Source organism: Empidonax traillii, unplaced genomic scaffold (assembly GCF_003031625.1).
Source record: "Empidonax traillii isolate 1590-97213 ecotype Southwest subspecies unplaced genomic scaffold, ASM303162v1 scaffold808:size486820, whole genome shotgun sequence".
In the NCBI taxonomy this organism is placed as follows: Eukaryota; Metazoa; Chordata; class Aves; order Passeriformes; family Tyrannidae; genus Empidonax; species Empidonax traillii.
In genome coordinates, this window is record NW_020956001.1 from 273922 (window position 1) to 292318 (window position 18397).

Genomic DNA, 18397 nt, shown 5'->3' on the forward strand with positions numbered 1-18397 from the left:
CTCTTGGTGGTGCAAAAGAGCTCAGCTTCCCCGAGAGCCAGCAGTGCCAGCCCGGACTCGTGGGCTCACGGCAGCAGTACGTGGTGGCCTGGAGGCACGCTGCTGCATGGCTGCGGGCTCTGCAGCTGAGCGTACCGGGGACACCTGAACCCCGCCGTTCTGACAGTAAACTCACAATTTAAAATGAAAACGTGATGCTGGTGGTGGGGTGGCTTTTAGCGCCAGAGCTCGCACAGTGGGTCGGTTGAGAAATTAGTACCCTGATGCCATCCCTGACCCCTCGGGTCATCACAGTCCTTTGCCGCCGTCCCCGTCCCCCCACTCCATCCCTGTCCCCACGAACCATCCCAGCCCCCTACGCCACCCCAGTCCCACCTCGCCATCCCGGTCCCCATCAGCCCGCCCCGGCAGCGGCCCCGCCTCGTCGCGGACGGTGGAGGCGCAGGCGCGGCTGCCCCGGACCTGCCCCGGCCCGGCTGCGGCAGAGGCGGCAGCAGCACCAGCAGGAGCAGCAGCGGCGGCGCCGGAGCCGGAGCCGGCGGGATGGCGGCGCCGCTGAGCGACGGGGACCGTCGGAAGCAGATCAGCGTGCGGGGCATCGCGGGGCTGGGGGACGTGGCGGAGGTTCGCAAGAGCTTCAACCGCCACCTCCACTTCACCCTCGTCAAGGACCGCAACGTCGCCACCCCCCGCGACTACTACTTCGCGCTGGCCCACACGGTGCGCGACCACCTGGTGGGTCGCTGGATCCGCACCCAGCAGCACTACTACGAGCGGGACCCCAAGGTGAGCCCCAGGGGAACGAGGGACCGGGGCGCGGCGGCTGTGCCTTCTTCGTGGGTGTCTCTGTGTCCCCCTGACGGGTGTCACTGCAGGCATGACCCATGGGCATTCCCACAACCTTGTCCCTTGTGTGCACTTGGCTGTGGCTGTGGCCCCTTGTGCATCACTGTGGTTCCTTGCAATGGCCGTGCCCCTCGTGCATCCTGTCATGGCTTCTTCCCTGTGGGCATCGTCACACCTGTATCACTCGCACTCTGCTGTGGCTGTTTCCCCATGGGCATTGCCACGGCCATGTCCCTTGAACGCACTTCACGGTGGCTGTGTCCCTCACACACATCTTGCCATGGACGTCACCATGGCCACGTCCCTCGTACAGTTTGCCATAACTGTGTCCCCACAAACTCTTTTGCAGCCCTGTCTCAATGAACCTTGTTGCAGTATTGTCCTCTCCCCCATAACTGTGACCTCTGCACCTTGTCACAGCCCTGTCCCCTGCGATCCCACTCTGAGCATGTCTTTCCATGGGCCTTGCTGGTGCTAAATGTTGTGCGCACTTCACCGCGGTCACGTCCTGCACTGGCACTGCCACGGAGGTGTCCCCTATGGGCATCATCACCTCCATGTCTCAGCACATGCCTCGCCACAGCCGTGTCCTGACTTCACTCCTGCAGAATACGCAGGCAGCTTGGCTTTGAGACTGGAGAGGAGTTTCTTGCCTTGTGAAAACCGGACCCTAGGGTTTCTCCCCACTTGTCAAGTCAGGACAGCAATGCTGGAGGAGCTGGGGGCTGCAGGACATTTAAACTGGGACCCGACCCAGCATTTGACTGGAGAGCCACAGAGAGCAGGTACTAGGAAAGGCACTTACAGTGTGCAGGCAGCCACCTCCCTGAGTCAGCTCATTTCCCAAGATTATAAATATTGCCTTGACACAAGAAGCAAAGCGCACTTTCACAACGGAATGGCTGCACATACACTGGGAGTTACACTGGTGCATGGGGCTCTCCCTTTTATCCTTACACAAATGCGCCCTGGTCTGTATTGCTGCACCAACAGAAGGGCTTGTACAGATGCCATAAGGGCTCGGAGGACCTTGGAGTAAGTTTTCTTACTGTCCCCCACACTTAGATTTTCACTAGGAATGTGTTTCTGTGGCAGACTGAAAGAGGCAGAGCATTTGTGCAATTATGCAATGTTTTTGGATTTTATGATGAGCCCCAGGGAATAGACAGACCCTTTCAGACTCCCAGCAGAGGTGGCAGAGTGGGTAATCCTGCTGCTTAGCAGGGAAAGATCCAAGCTACAGTGGAAAGAGATTCAAGTAAAAGCACGATTTAAAGTCAGGTTATTGCTCTGTTAAAAATTCCTGTTTATTTTTAAAAATATCCGCAGCAATAAATCTGAGTGAGGGCAAAAGGTTGCACAGCCTGTTTCTCATCCCACAAACAGGCTTTCGTTAGCATTCGTGGCACAGACTCCGCTCCTCTCAAACTTGGAAGGTCACAACGGAGCAGCCTGTTGTGCACGGTTGTGCCAGGAACCCTGCCACCCCGGGACAGTTTATTTGTTCAACAGGGTGAAATGTGTGAAACTCAGTGTGGGGAGAACAGGGAGACAGACCCATGCGATGGGAGTGCTGGAAAATTGCTAGCAGGAAGATGCTGGTCCTGGGCCCAGCCAGCCTGCTCCGGGCAGGGGTCTCACTCTGGCTTTTGGGAGGCTCTGGATCAGCTACAGCCTAGCCTGGGAAAACTTTAAAAGCCCAGCGTAAACATCACCTCAGCTGAGCCTGACAGTGTATAAATACACTATTCAGCATCCTAGATAATTCTTGCCCTGAGTTAATTAGGGAAACACTTAACAGGCAGCAAGATTTTTCTATAGAAGGCTGTTGGCAGGGAGATGCGTGGCGGAGGCTTGGCCGGCATCCCGTGCGAGATTCTTCTGACAAACAACTGTGGTGCGTGGTGTTCAGGAGCAGGCGCCAAGAGCCAGTCTGGGAAGACATCCCTACTCTGGAAAATATTTGGGTCTGCTCTTGGTTTTAAGCAACTTTGGTGAAAGCGAAGTGCTGTGCTGTGTATAAATGACTTGCTTTGCCTCCCCAGCGCATTTACTACCTGTCCCTGGAGTTCTATATGGGTCGCACTCTGCAGAACACCATGGTGAATTTGGGCCTGCAGAATGCTTGTGACGAAGCTATTTACCAGGTAAAGTCTTGGGGGTACCAGGATTCCTCTGAGGTACTGGCTAACTTTTTCCACACAGAGTATCTTTATTTCTCAGGACTTTACCCTAAGGTAGTGTTCTTTTGACTGTACAAAACAAGCCTTGGCTCTCTCTTAGTGTTTTTCATTCCCTGGAGAAGACAGTGGGGAGACCCTTGGTTGCCTTGGAGTTAGAGTAGGGTTTTTTCAAACCACTGTTTTCCTGTAGTGAATGGGAAAATCCAGAAGTGTGTACAGAAAACAACACCTAGTATCCCAAATAATTAGGGAGTCACAGGCTGCAAAGGGCTGTCCATTAGCAGGAGACATGATGGCTTACCACAGGAGATGTAGACTAATAGGAGAGACTGGGCCAGAAGAGGAAACTGGAGCACTGAAACACCAGATTACATTTCATACATACAGGTACACAAGGCACAGCAGCAGCGCTGCCAGAGAGAAGTTAATCATTGGGAAGGGAGAAAGGGGGGAAATTGTTTACACGAAGTAAAATGTGATCAGATGACTTCCAGGTGGAAAAAAGCACAGCTGGGTATCACCAAGGCAATCACAAATGTGAGGCCATGGTTACTTACATCTTTACTTGCAGCCATCTCTCAGCAACTCGGTGATGTTTTTTGGCAGAATGCGTGTTTTTTGGCTTTCTCACTCAAAGGCTTTATTTCTCCCTGCCTCTTCCCCCTGGTCCCAGGTGTGTTGGGAGGTGTCCAGCATGACTCTGTCACTGAGAGAATTTGCCTCATTTTTTGTGTCCGCATCACCGGGTGCATGAGGCTTTCCCATCTTGTGGTTGCAGACCACTGAAGTCTGGGAAAACAGTTTGGGGAGCAGCCATGGTGTTGGCTTAAACAGCCCCCCTGGCACCAAGGTGAGATAGTGCTGCCCCCCAGGAGGCAGCATCTCTTGACTCCTTCAGAGTCCTTGCCACTGGCATGTTTAGCCTCCATCCGGCAGTGGCCCCCAGGCCAGCGAACAAACAGAGGATGCAGGCAACCACTTCCAGCAATGGACTGCAGCCAAGGAGCTCGGCTGCAGGCTGGCCAGGATGTGGGAAGCATGGAGAGTAACTGCTGCCAGTCTGGTCATGCCCTTTCTCAAGGACTTGATGGGTGCAAGCAGAGGGATGACCTGCCCTGCTGGACTTGGTCCCTTGCACACCAGCTTGACCATTCACCATCCTGGCGAGTTTGGCTGAAGGGCCTCCTGGCATGGGGGGCTGTCAGGAGATGAGTGTTTTGTTTGAAGTCTCTAAGGAAACCTAGTTCATAGGAATGGGGCGTTTGATGATGGGCTAAATTGTTTTCCAGTTAACTGGTCTGCCAAGGACGAGGGGCTGTTGAGGTGCTTTGTGGGGAGTGGTGGGGATGGAGCAAAAACCCTGTGAGTTTTAATTCCCCACACTGGGGTTGGGTTTGGGATCTGTGTTTGGCCTCCTTGGAGAGCATCTCGGGACATGAGGTTTAGGTGATGACATGTTCTGCTGTGGTTCTTTCCAATAGCTGGGTTTGGACTTGGAGGAGCTGGAAGAAATTGAAGAAGATGCTGGGCTGGGAAATGGAGGCCTGGGCCGCCTGGCAGGTAATACAGGGAGAGGGGAACCCCCTTCTTTTGCAGAGTGCACGGGGACCAAGGGTGGTGTGGCTGGAAGCTGTCCCAGCCTTGTCACTGCCTTCTGCCCCACAGGCCTTCAGCAGTATTGTACCTTCATGCCTGCTCCTGGCTGGCCAGAAACAAGCCCCCTCCACAGTGAGAGCATCCAGGAGATGTAGGTGTGTGTTCTGCAGTGCAGAAGGCAGGGCTGTGGCTGAAAGAGGCTGTTGGAGCCTTTCTCCTCACCTCCATGTGAAATCTCTCACTTCTCAGAGGCACTCAGCAGCTATCACAGAGACAGATTGTTGGCTGCTATTTTAGTCTGCCTCTCCCATGGGACGGCTGGAGATGAGAGCTACCCAATGTAGAATAAATGCTGGGGCTGATCTTTACCAGAGCTGCCAGGACTGAGAGCTGAAAGGGTCTCCTTTGAAAGCAATGATAGTTTAGTAGCTGGTGGTGCAGCGGGCTGGGGTCAGAAGCCCTGCTTTACTGGGCAGGCAGGCTTACAGCAAGGCATTAGCACCTCAGGCAAGTTTAGAAGAGCTCTCACTGCAACGAGGTTGGATTTAGTGTTTTGGTGACCTCTCCTTGCCACCAAAAGTTTGGGGGGGTTCATAGGGGCTTGTCAGGATATACACAGGGTCGTGCTGCAGTCATTCTCCTTCTGTCCCTTCTGCACATAGATTTCCTCTGACTAATAAACATTTCCAGCAGCACTGGTTGTGGCAGCCCCTCACCTCCATGCACAGCACGCTGTAGCAAGTGCAGCAAGAGAGGAATGAGGTTCCTTGCAGCATGACCCTGCTCTGCTCTTCCAGCCTGTTTCCTGGACTCCATGGCCACGCTGGGCCTGGCAGCATACGGATATGGCATCCGCTACGAGTTCGGTATCTTCAATCAGAAGATTGTCGACGGTTGGCAGGTACATTGGCAAACTCAGGTCAGCTCTTCTCCCTCTGTTTCATGCTGCATTGGCCACCTCTGCCCATGGACAAGGCCTGACCACACAAAATGCACTGCAGTGCCTTGAGCTGCTCCTAAACTGGGCATATGAGTCCATCACTGGGCAAGATCATGTGGAAGTTGAGCCACGGGGCATGGCTGAGACCAGAGGTCTCCCTGCCTGGGGCTCCATGACACAGCTACAGTAATCCCAGAGCCCCATCCAGCCTGGCAGTGAGTGGGCAAGGAGTCAGACTAAGGATGGAGATGTGCCTCATGCAGGTGTCTGGTGAGGGATGGATTTGAACATGATGGAACACGGGCAAGTGCCTGTGCTGCTGCTGCTCCTGTCCTGTGGGTTCCCTGGGTCACTGGCAGCAGGGTCTCAAACGGGGGCTTTCCTGTAGCATTAGTGATCATAGTATTTTCAAGTGAAAATAGCTAAAAAGGTGCCCCAGCTGGTAGTTTTCCTTAGTGTATATCTGGAAGTGGTTTCCATGAGGAGACATGCCTTGCCTTTGAGCATAAAGTACCTTTTTCCCCCTAAAATAGTGAGAGGTTTGAAGGTTGTTTCTTCCTCCTTCTCCACAAAAAAAGCTGCAGTGCTAGGCCCTATAAATGGTGAAAGCCAGGAAAAACGCTTCCGCTGTATTTGACTTCATGTTACTTAAAAAAGAACAGGGGTGGTGGCATGTTGGATTGTGGCTCAGAGCTGCCCTTCCCTCACTCCCTCCTCCCCTTCCTGGCAGAGAGATGCCTGGAGGCACAAAGCATCTCTCCAAGTGCCTCAGCCCCTCTGGTTCCTGGATAACATCAACCTTGGTGGCTCCAATGGGTTCCCTTTGACTACATTGCCACTGTTACCAGCTGAGAGGAAAAACCCTCCCTGTTACAGACCTAGATTACAGAGGGTGACTTGTGGCCAGGAACAGCACCAATGGGTGCCACATCCCAAGTGTAACAGTCAGACTGGATGTAAAGGCATGGAGACAGACTGAGTGCAGTGGTCTGTGCAGTTTGGATGGCTTAAACCTGAACAGTGCTGCAAAGCCCGTAGAGGCTGATTTATTTATACCAGCTGGGATGCAGCCATCTAAGTTTTGGAAAGCCCAGCTGTCCTCTAGAGGCCTCTGCATATCCATTTTTAAAGTAAGCTTACTAAAGCTTTGTTTTTAAACTGGTCTGCCTTCGGAGAGCCTTATTTAGCCTTCACTTGTAGACACAAGCCATCCATTGAACCCCATTTGCGTCTTGTAGGTGGAGGAGGCAGATGACTGGCTACGCTATGGCAATCCCTGGGAGAAAGCTCGCCCAGAGTACATGCTCCCTGTGCACTTCTACGGCCGTGTGGATCACACTCCTGAGGGTGTGAAGTGGATCGACACCCAGGTACCACCATCATCTGTGTCAGTGCTGGGCTGGAGGAGACCAGGCAAGGGTAGGGAGGAGGGGGAGCATCTGACCCCGGGCTGCCTGAGGGGTTCAGGCTTTGCTTCTCTCCCAGATTGGCAAAACTCTCTCTGCTACCCTTGCAGTTATGAAAGGGATGCTGTAGCCTACAGAATTTGAGGGGAAAAAAAAAATTTGTTGATTTGTTGCAGCAGGAATTGAGAAAGAGGGATGATACTCAACAGCTTCACATCAGTTGGAGTCTCCTTCTGTACTGATCTCCAGGGTGAAGCCCCACAGTCTTGAATGGATTTATGTTGGAGGACAAGTAGGAGAACCCTGGCAGCTCTGCTAGGTTCCTTCTGCACTGCTCCTGGCCACTGCTCACTCACAGTCAGTGGTTTTGCAGGTGGTTCTAGTGCTGCTGCTGTGGGTGGGCAATACCGTAGGTGTTGAACTCCTGTGATCAGAGCAAGTTCCTCTTTCCCAGACAAGCCCAGCTGGCAGAGTGCTGTCAGGGGAGGCTGGAGGTGTGGTTTCTCATTTCCAATCTGCCCAGAGGCCTTGTTTTGTAGCACTGTGGAGAACAAATGCTCCTTCCACCTCCCACAGTTGAGGAAGTAGTACTGTACTTCAGGAGCACATGCTTGCTGCCAGCACATGCATTCCCATCTTGCAGCTGAGGAAGGCAAGCTATGAAGAAGCACAGGTCTATCAGGAGGATCAAAGATGCTTCAGCCTCTCCTGTGTAAGCACTGCCCAGGATGGCGGAAGGAAGGCTGATTAATTTCTCTGGTATTCAGGGATACGACCCAGCCTTGTTCCCATGATGTTCAGCAGTCTCTCAGCCTGATGAGCCAGCTCGGTTCATCTGAGGAGCTCACAGTCACAGAGCCCAGCGCTTCTCTTCAGTGCCAAGAGCTAAAGCTCAGTTTCAGAGTCACCTGGGCCTGCTCAGAGGAGAAACAAACCAGATCTTTTTCCAGGGCTCTGGTTGTCCAAGGCTGTGCAAGCCACTCCCAGGACAAACAGTGCAGGAGTTCAACCACAACCCAGTGAATATCTTGGAGGCACTGTGCCAGAGCCCTCTGGTCCCCAAGTGCAGCAGGCATCCACTAGGGGACCGAGTGCCATTGCATTTCAACATGCCTCTCTTCTGATCCTAAGGGTTGTCCAGGGTTTCAGGGTCCCCAAACGCTGCTTCCTACAAGGAGGTGAATTGTCAGATAGTGCTGTTAAGAGAGCAAGTTGTAAAGGCTCGAAAAACCCAAAGATGCAGTCTCCAAATATAGCATTGCTGAGTTCATGTGATGTGTGCCCCAGTCTCTGGGCAGGCTCTCTGCCTGCTTCCGTGTTCAGAGCTGGTAATGGCAGCTTGAGCTCTTGCTGATTCTCCCCAGAGGAGAGATGTTGCTGATGCCAGCACAAAGAGGCTGTTCAGGACCAACATATTGAGTTTTCCCTGCTCTCTGAAGGCATCTTCTGCAGTTCTCTGCTGCTTCTCACATCTTCGCTTGGGGATAGCCTCTCCGTGCCTTGCCACTGTGCTGGTATAGACTGAATTGTTTAGGAGGATGCTGGCTCTCTTTGTCAGTGTCAGAGAGGAGGCCCAGGCTTCATGCTGCAGGATCAGGGCCTTGCTCTGCAAGTACCATTCAGTTCTGCTGCCATAAGCCCTTGGCCTCTTTGTTCCAGGCTGAGTTCAGGGTGCCTTGCCTTGTTGGCAGCAGGTCTGGAGGCACACAGGTGCTGGCACATCAGTGTGCTTGTAAACACACCCATGCCTTGCTTAGCTAGTGTAATATGAGCTGGAAGGCCCAGTGTTACTCCCTGTAGCCATGTGTACAGGATCTTGAGGCTTAAGCATCATCTGTAAACTGCACTAATAGTTTCACACTCATGTTCAGTTCAGGTGCTGGAGATCTCAGTGGATTTATCCAGGCAGGTTCAACAAACCCTGAATATTGGGTGAATCACTCTGGGAATGGTACTGCAGTGGAAGGGTTTGGTCTTGGCAGGTTGCAGAAAGCTAATGGGCAGGATTCAGGCTGTGAGATTTATCCCACGTGGAAACACAAAAGTCCCAACTGCCCTGGCTCTACCCCAGCACAGACAGAATCACAGTGGACAGCTGAGGATTCTTGCTCTGATCAATAACTAAAATGTACCCCAGTTGGTGTAGGAAGGTCAACAGGTTGCTTGATACTCTTGCATTTCATTGATGGGTTTGTAACTCCTGTTGGTGCCCGTGATAGCGGGGAAGTCTGTGAAGCTCAGCAGAAATATTTTAGTGAGGTGAGGTTCTTACCACAGACGTCTAGATTCTTCCTGCAGAGGTTTCAGCCACTTGCCTGCCTTCTCTGAGGCCACTGTGCTGCTAACCAGAGGGGAATACTGTCCTTTTGCAGGTTGTCCTTGCTATGCCTTATGACACACCGGTGCCAGGATACAAGAACAACACTGTGAACACCATGAGGCTGTGGTCTGCGAAGGCGCCCAATGACTTCAACCTCCAGGAGTGTAAGTGCTGTCCCTCCACGGCCTCTCTTCTGGCCAGGCTGGGACACAGTTGTTCCTGTGTGCGTGGCTCCTGGCACAGCACTACCCATCTGGCTTGCTTTATCCATATCTCCTAGCTGCCTCCAAAACAGAGCACTGTGTGCACATCTATGGATCACACTATCCCCAACTACTTCCAGAGCCCTCATGTACCAGGACATCCATCTTTTCTCCTTTCTCCTTTCATCCCCATCACACTTACCATGCTCTCACAACCTGCCCTATGCCTTCCCCCAGTGACAGTACACCTGCCACTGTATTCCCTACATTACCAAATGAGCTGCAAACTTTCTCTGGAGGGTCATTTTCTGTGCAGTGTCATCCTTTAGTGCTGATGGAAAAGAGCAGCACAGCTCACCTTACTGTTGGTTTGCTTTAGGTGCATTTTCCAGGCTTTAATTGTAGTGCTGAAGAGCAGATACAGGGCAGCTAACACACCAAATGTCAGTGCTAGTCTGTTACAGAAGGGGAAGGTTTTAGATTAGACTGATTTGATTTATTCTTGCATACTGGCAAGTGCAGAGATGTGTGTGTCCAAGCAGCTTTGCCAGGAGGACTTGTGTGGGGAACGTGGGGTAACAGCTCCTGAGTCTCCTCAGTTCTTGACTGGCAGTTGTGAGCTGGGTTTTGGTGAGCCTTTTGTACCCTTTAGGAGCTGAGTGTATTGTGGTGTTTATGCTTCTTTGCCCACCCCTATTTCTTCTTAGTTCTTAAGCAAGATGGCTCATCACTCAGTTCCTTGTTTTGCCTTCTCTGGCTGCTATCTGTCTTCAGTTTCTGTCTGTCCTTCCTGATCTGTGTGTCTTGAGAAGCACATGGAGACGTGCCTTTCTCTTGTCCCATCTCCTCCTATCACTCTGGTGCCCTTCACACATGTACATTCCCATCATATTCCATTAATCCCAGCCTGAATAGTCATGTTACAAAATCTCTCTATGAGAGAAGAGGGAAAAGTGTGGTGTCAGGGACCTACCTGCCTGAATCTCTACAGCTGCTGGAGTGCTGTGTGTGTTTCTCTCTTGCTGCAGTCAATATGGGCGACTACATCGAGGCGGTATTGGACAGAAACCTGGCAGAAAACATATCCAGAGTCCTGTACCCAAATGATAATGTGAGTGACTCTCTTGCCTCTCTTTCCTGTTGCTCAGAATCACCTTTCCTGCAGGTTCCTTGCATCTCCTTGTTTGCAAGCACTGGAAGGTCAGGGCCACCTGATGTTTATTGTTTTGGTTTAATACAATACAGGTTGCCCTTGTAATTCCCAGTGAACACTCTGCAGGCTCCAGAGGGCCTCTGCTGACTGATGGCAGCTAAGAGTCTGGCCCAGACTGTGTAGCTGCTCTATTCCCTGCTGCAAGGAGAAGACATTACTCCTTCAACTTGAAGGTCTATGCCAATTAGGGGAGACTCGTTCCATCCCCAGTTCAAGGGATTTCTCACTGTGGGGGCTGTCCCAGGACAAGCACTCACTGGACAGTAGGTCCAAAAGGGAAGAACCCTCACTATCTAGTCATGGATTAGTATCTGTGCTGGAACTGTGCTGCACTTTACCCTGCACTCTTTCATTTGTGCTGGTGCTTTAAAATAGACCAGCATAGTGTGCGTGAGAGGCAGCTGGTGTGCTCAGAGACACACTTCTAGTTCCTGGCTATTGCAAGGAGCCCAGAATCCTTTATCCAAAAACCCTGCAAAGGATCTTGCAGAAAGGGAGGGAGCTGTGCTAGCTCTGTAGGAGTAGCATGGATGTGGCAGGCTCAGATGCTCTCTCTGGAAGCAGCTGTTTGAAATGCCAAGCCTCTTGTCAGTCCCTGCAGCTGCTGTCCCCATCAGAGACATATGAGGAACATCCACATTTGCCCTGATGAGGTGCTGAACTTGTGAGGCCTGTCGGGCAGCCCATCGGAGCGGGAAGGAGCACCTCCAGGGGTTTGGCTGCTGAGTGGCAGCTCCAGCACTAATGGCTGTGGTTTCCCTCCCCCACTTTGCAGTTCTTTGAAGGCAAGGAGCTGCGGCTGAAGCAGGAATACTTTGTGGTGGCTGCCACCCTCCAGGACATCATCCGCCGCTTTAAGTCCTCCAAATTTGGGTGTCGAGACCCTGTGAGAACATGCTTTGAAACCTTCCCAGACAAGGTGAGTCTGTGGCCAGAGGGTCGGAGGAACATTTCAGCCAGACCTATCATGAGGGAGAGCAGGACACTCAGGACCAAGCGTATACAAACATGTAAAAAAACACCCTGGCAATTGGGTTGTAAAACAGATGAACTCTAGGCCTATTTTCCCGGGGGAAATGTGCAATTTGGAGCAAAACTTGAGAAGTTTGAATAGCTCCATTACTGAGAGCTCTCTCTGTTTCTGGGATGTGTGTGTCACAAGAAGAGACTTGAGGCTGACCCTCACCCCAACCCTATGCACTGTCCCAGTCCTATCACTGCCAGAACTGAGACCAGCAAGTCTGTGTTGCAGGTGGCTATTCAGCTAAATGACACCCACCCTGCCTTGTCCATACCAGAGCTCATGCGGATCCTGGTGGATGTGGAGAAAGTGGACTGGGACAAGGTAAGCAGAGCTGAGAGGTCTGCGGCGAAACTTTCAGGGGGAAGAGGAGGGGATTTCCTTTCCCCTCCCTGGACACATCTGTGTTAACCTGCTGTTTGTAACACAGGCCTGGGAGATCACCAAACGGACCTGTGCCTACACCAACCACACCGTGCTGCCTGAAGCCCTGGAGCGCTGGCCGGTCTCCATGTTTGAAAAGCTGCTGCCACGTCACCTGGAGATCATTTATGCCCTCAACCAAATGCACCTCGATGTAAGGGACGGGGCTGGTCACAGCCTGTGGGAACTCAGGGGGTCTTGATCTGTCCGTCTTCAGGCCAGGAATGCTTCTAGGTCCTATGGCTGTGTCGCTAATGTCCCTTTTCCTGCCTGCAGCGTGTGGCAGCTCTTTACCCAGGGGACATTGACCGTCTCCGGAGGATGTCGGTGATCGAGGAAGGGGACTGCAAACGGATTAACATGGCGCACCTCTGTGTGATTGGCTCCCACGCAGTCAATGGCGTGGCCCGCATCCACTCCAACATCGTGAAGAACTCGGTGTGAGTTGGGGGACACCCAAGGCATGCACCCTCTCCACTCTCAGGGTTTTGCCTGCAAGCTGTGGAGGGCTAGGTCTGTTTGGGCTGCCTTGCTGGATATGGCAGGCTGGGGAGACTCTCTCCCTTTGGAGCTAGTGAAACTCTTGGCAGTACAGCTGAGGAAGAGGGTGAGAGGCAGCAGAGTTCACACCTATAACAGGGAGATCGACAGAGTCTGCCCTGAGTCAGGAGCACACACAATGGGGGCCCAGCTGAAGCTTTGGGTGGTGGTGGGTGTTTCAGAGCTCCCTGATGTTCCAGATTCAAGGATTTCTATGAGCTGGAGCCAGAGAAGTTTCAGAACAAGACCAATGGGATCACGCCGAGGCGCTGGCTGCTGCTGTGCAACCCAGGACTGGCCGACATTATTGCTGAGGTGAGTTGTGAGTCTGTGAAGTGAGAGGCTGAGCCTGATCCCTTTGATCACCTCTTCTTGTGGTCTGATCAGATCCAAGGCTGACACCTGGCAGGTGTGCGTGGGGACAGCCTGGGAGGTGCACACCTGCGGTACGTGTAGGTGTGAGGTTGGCTGGGCTTTAAAATTGATGAAGAGCTGGCCAAAAAAAGCTGCAGAAATTTGGATCTGGTCCCTGTCCTTGCAGTGACTATACACCATCAGGGCGTCAGCTAAAGTGTGCAGCTTCATAGGCGCAAAGGAGCTCCCTTGGAGCCCCAGCCCCGGTTCTGTTCCCTCTGTTTCCAGGCCCTTTAGCACAGGTTTTTGCTTCACCCTGCAACATGCATGGCTGAATATCATCCTGTAATTAAATGTATGTTTATGTCCTGCCCGTAAGTTTCTCCAGCTTCCAGGAGGCCCTGGTACATGTGCATTCATCCTCGCTCCTCCCACTAAAGCTCCTTGAGAGAGGGAGGCTTGGTTGAGTTTTTGCAAGTGCCCCGTTTCCATTGGGCTCCCTGAGACACAGAGAAGTAACCTCACCATAAAACTTTGCCCCTTTTCCTGGCCACACTGCGTCTTCCAGTTCCCAGTGGGACTGTGTCATCTCTGTTGGGGAAGTGCAGTTGTGGACTGGGTGCAGTGCCTCATGGGTAGGACATTCCTCTCTTGGTTTGTTCTTTTAGAAAATCGGGGAAGGCTTTATCACAGATCTGAGCCAGCTGAAGAAGCTACTGGATTTCATCAATAATGAGACTTTTATCAGGGATGTGGCAAAAGTCAAACAGGTAATGTGCACTGGAGGTGGGATGGGTGCAGGAAGGCTAAAAGCACCATGCTCCCAGGAACATCCTAGCAGCAAATACTCACTTCTGATGCAAGCCCTGAGAACCCATGCCTATTCCTCATATTTTTTTGCCAGGAGAACAAGCTGAAGTTTGCAGCCTACTTGGAGGAGCAGTACAAGGTGAAGATCAACCCTTCGTCCATGTTTGATGTTCAGGTCAAGCGAATCCATGAGTACAAGCGGCAGCTACTGAACTGCCTGCACGCTATCACCCTCTACAACCGTAAGTCCTGCCTGGGCTGGTACATAAGGAGCGTTCCCCAACCTCTCACTGCCAGGGTCCCCATGTAAAACTATGGCAGCTGGTGGCCACGGACTCCTGCACCTAGCTCTGCCCTCCTGTCATGAAGGGCTTCTCTCCAGGAGGGAATACAAAATGTCTGAAGGGTCATACAGAGCTCTGAGGAAAAATTCACAGCCCATGTTTCCAGCCCAGCGGGTGCCCAGGTAACCCCCACACCTGTTCTGCAGGTGTTGAGACTGACCTGATGCAAGTTAAAGCCCCGCTTCCCAGTGTACACTTTGGGACCCTGCCCATTCCCTAAGGGAGGCAAGTCATTTGAGCTCTGCATTGTGCTGGCTTGAGTAGTTCTTCAAAGATTCTGCAGCCAGTTTTCACCCACCACAGCTCCAACAGATGTCTGGTTGGCTTCAGGGTCCTGCAAGTCTGATGGGTCCTCGTGACATGGGCTGAGATCCCAGCCCACCTCTGATGCATGCAGTAAACTTCAGTTGTGAGGATTTTTTAATTTCTTTTTTTAAGATCAAAATTGAGCTTTCAAATTTGAAAAATTCTGAAGAAAGGTCTCTGCTCTTTCAGGCATCAGAAGTAATCCATCCAAATCCTGTGTGCCCAGGACTATTATGATTGGAGGAAAGGTAAATGCGTTCCAGACTCGGTGCATGCCTGGCTCAGTGAGGGGGTGGGGAAGGTGCTGTCCCCTTTCTGTGACTTCTGTAGGTTACCCAGTGTGTGTCTGCTGTTGGGCTCTTCAGGAAACACCTCCACGAACTAACTGGATTGAGCAAGGCCCCATCACTGTTTCCCTGTGCCTCAGGACTTGTCCTCCCATGAGGGTGTTTTTGCTAAATCATGGCTGGGAGAATTAGGATTTTTCAGTTTGGAGAAGAGAAGGCTCTGGGGAGACCTTACTGCAGTGTTTCAGTACTTGAAGGGGGCCTTTTAAGAAAGAGGGAGGCAAACTTTTTAGCAGGGCCTGTTACAGTAGGATGAGGGACAGTGGTTTTAAACTGAAGGAGGGTCAGTTTACATTAGATCTAAGGTGTAAATTTGTTACAGTGAATGTGGTGAAGCACTAGAGCAGGTTGCCCAGAGGTGGCAGATGCTCCATCCCTGGAAACATTCAGGGTCAGGTTGAAGGAGGCTCTCAGCAACCTGGTCTAGTTAAAGATGTCCCTGCTTATTGCAGGGGGGTTGGACTAGATGGCCTTTAAAAGTCCCTTCCAGCCCAAACCATTCTATGATTCTCTGTGAACAGCAGAGGTCAGGCCCAGACTCTCCCTGCAGCGAGGACCCATGTTGGTATCTCTCCTGCTCTCCTTTATAAGCCTTCACCATTTCTGGGCTGCTCTTCTTCAGGCAGCTCCTGGCTACCATATGGCCAAGATGATCATCAAACTCATCACATCCATTGGTGATGTCATCAACAACGATCCTTACGTGGGGGATAAGCTCAAGGTCATCTTCCTGGAGAATTACCGGGTATCCTTGGCCGAGAAGGGTAAGTCTGGTCTTGTGTAAGCATATGTCAGGAGCTGGGCATGTCCCAGCTAAGCTGTTGTGGCAGGACAGGAGGGTGCCCCTTGGGAAGGGCCTGAGAGTTCCACAAAGATCAGGAAGCCAGCTTCATGGAGGAGTGACAGCAACTGCACTGGGTTATGGCAGAGCTGAGCCTGGCCCCAGTCGTGCTGTTTGGGCTGAGGTTGAGGTCAGAAGGGCCACTAGCAGATGCCCAGGCTTGTCCGAGTTGTGGGGAGCCGCATGTGCCAAGGATTAACTCCTGCCTCTCTTGCACCCGGCAGTGATCCCAGCAGCGGATCTCTCCCAGCAGATCTCCACAGCCGGCACAGAGGCCTCAGGTACTGGCAACATGAAGTTCATGGTGAACGGGGCCCTCACCATTGGGACCATGGACGGGGCCAACGTGGAGATGGCTGAGGAGGCAGGCGAAGAAAACCTCTTCATATTTGGCATGCGGGTGGAGGATGTGGAGGCCCTGGATCGTAAAGGGTTGGTACATGCCAGGGCTTTTCAGCTACAGGTCCCAGCTCAGGCAGAGAGAGCCATGTTCTCTGGGAGGGACACCTTCCTCCCTGGGCAGCTCTGGAGCAGGAAAATACAGGGGCTGGAGGCAGCCTCTGCCGTGGGCTGGGCCATGGATGGTCCATCAGGGATGCAGCTTGCCCAGAGCACAGTGGCTGTGAATGGGACATAAGTCTGAGCAAAAAGTCTTTCAGGCACTGCTACTGGTCTAGAAGCCACTAGCAGGGTGCTCTGATGGACATACCCAGGAACAAGTCCCCTCACTTAGGAGCCATATAACATCCTTACCTACCCTCCCTGTGCCTAACAAGTCAGGCCCTGCTGTCCGAGTGCTGGGCCCCAGGAAGAGCATCAGTCCCTGTAGCCTGTCTCTTGGCACAGGTACAATGCCCGGGAGTACTATGAGCGCCTGCCAGAGCTGCGACAGGCCATCGACCAGATCAGCAGCGGATTCTTCTCCCCTCGAGACCCTGGTTGCTTCAGGGATGTCGTGAACATGCTCATGCACCACGACAGGTGAGCGCTGGGAAGCATTCCTTTGGTGGGCTGCGCTCAGCCTGCTTTGGCCTCCTTCCCACCAGCCTGGGTCCTCCTGCACGGGGGCTGAGCCTTCCCAGAAGGCAAAGCCCTGCCCTACTCTGCTTTGGGTTTCAGGTTTAAGGTGTTTGCAGACTATGAGGCCTACATTAAATGCCAAGGCCAAGTGGACCAGCTGTTCATGGTAAGACATGCCTGCTACTGAGTGGGAGGGATGGGGTCTTTGGCCATGGCAGTAGAGTGGGGAGAGTGGGGGGAGTCCTTCTCCCAGACACCACAGTGTGTGGGCATGGGGCAGGGCAAGGCAGGTTTTGCTGCTCTGGCAGCCCCACACCACGGCGTTGGAACCCGTCAGGCGTGTGTTGCCAGTGCCCTGCGACGCTGCAAGCAGGGACAGAGCTGGGTGAGGGACTGACTGCCGACATTGCCTCTCCTCAGGATCCCCGCGAGTGGACTAAGAAAGTCATCAGGAACATTGCGTGTTCGGGCAAGTTCTCCAGTGACAGGACCATCACGGAGTACGCCCGTGAAATCTGGGGTGTGGAGCCATCTGCCACAAAAATCCCCCCACCCAACCTCCCCCGAGATTGATGCAAGCACAGAAGGAAGGAAGGAGGAATAGGCTCCCAGCCCAGGAGGCCTCACCTGCATTTCACCCCCAGTCAGATGGGCTCAGCTCTGCAGAACCAAGGCCTTTCCCTCAGGGGGCAGATGGATGCTCTGAGGAGGAGCCCTGACTGAGGAACCACAGCTGGGGGACAGGAGAAAGGACCTTGTGTTTGCACCCATGTATCCAGCCTGCATGTGCTGCGTAGTGCTTCTAGTGAGATGACCATGGATAAGACTTCCAAGCTGTGCTCCCTGCTTAACAAGGGCTTTCTAACTAAACCCTCCCCTTGGCCCCTGCAGACAAGGGCCTGGCCTCCTTGACCCTGCCCCACAAGCAGGATTAGCCAACACAGAGCCTGTCTTGCATCCTCCTCTGGGGTCTGCCAGGCCCAAAACTAGGGGAGGGAGAGGCCTCACTGCTTCCCTGGCCAACCCCTTCCCCAGTAACACCTACAGAAGATGGGGCTGGCTCTTAAAGCAGTTGGGCCCAGGGCAGTCACCAATGTCAAACACTGTGCTGAAAGGAGAGCCTGGGCTTGGCAACTTCCCTGTCACAGAGCTTACCATAGTTTCCTACCACACCTCTTTGCTAACTAAAGGCCCAGTAACCAAGCCACTCCAAGGATTTTTAGTCTCTGTGTCTGCACAGAGGGCTGCCAGAGCCACCACTGCCAGGTGAGTGGCTGATCTTTCTGGCTCTTGGCTCTCCAGGTACAGCTGTGGGCTGGGTGCTACCCAGGGGGTGAACATGGATCACATCTCTGGCATTCCTCCACAGCAGGGTCATGCTGTTCCACGTGCCCCTCCCAGTGCTGAGGTCAGAGTTTAACACCCATAATGCAGCATAGTGCACCAGTACTCCCCTGTGTGACACCAGATCATTAAAACAACCTGAACACCTGCTGGTTTGACTTTGGACTGACTTGTGACTACTCCACACCTCTGCGTTCAGGTTGCAACAAGTTCAGGCCATGACTCCTGAACTGATGCTGTCCTTCCCCAGCTGTGGCTTCATGGGATGTGGTCCTGTACAGCTGATGGCATGCTGGGGTGCTGGCACCGTCATGGGGGCAATGTGCCTGTGGTCAGTCTT

At 52.9% G+C, this 18397-nt stretch overlaps 1 protein-coding gene across 1 annotated transcript; it reads left to right on the forward strand.

Annotated features, from left to right (window-relative positions):
• The first annotated feature begins 475 nt into the window (after positions 1-475).
• On the forward strand, positions 476-18207 carry PYGB (glycogen phosphorylase B). Its single transcript, XM_027901705.1, has 20 exons — positions 476-786; positions 2892-2993; positions 4511-4589; positions 5423-5526; positions 6804-6935; positions 9344-9455; positions 10523-10605; positions 11483-11626; positions 11960-12052; positions 12159-12305; positions 12428-12591; positions 12892-13006; positions 13714-13815; positions 13950-14097; positions 14695-14753; positions 15475-15616; positions 15918-16125; positions 16540-16674; positions 16813-16879; positions 17134-18207. Exons 1-20 carry the CDS (start codon positions 544-546, stop codon positions 17284-17286), a joined length of 2532 nt encoding a protein of 843 aa, XP_027757506.1. The 5' UTR covers positions 476-543; the 3' UTR covers positions 17287-18207.
• Positions 18208-18397: the final 190 nt, after the last annotated feature.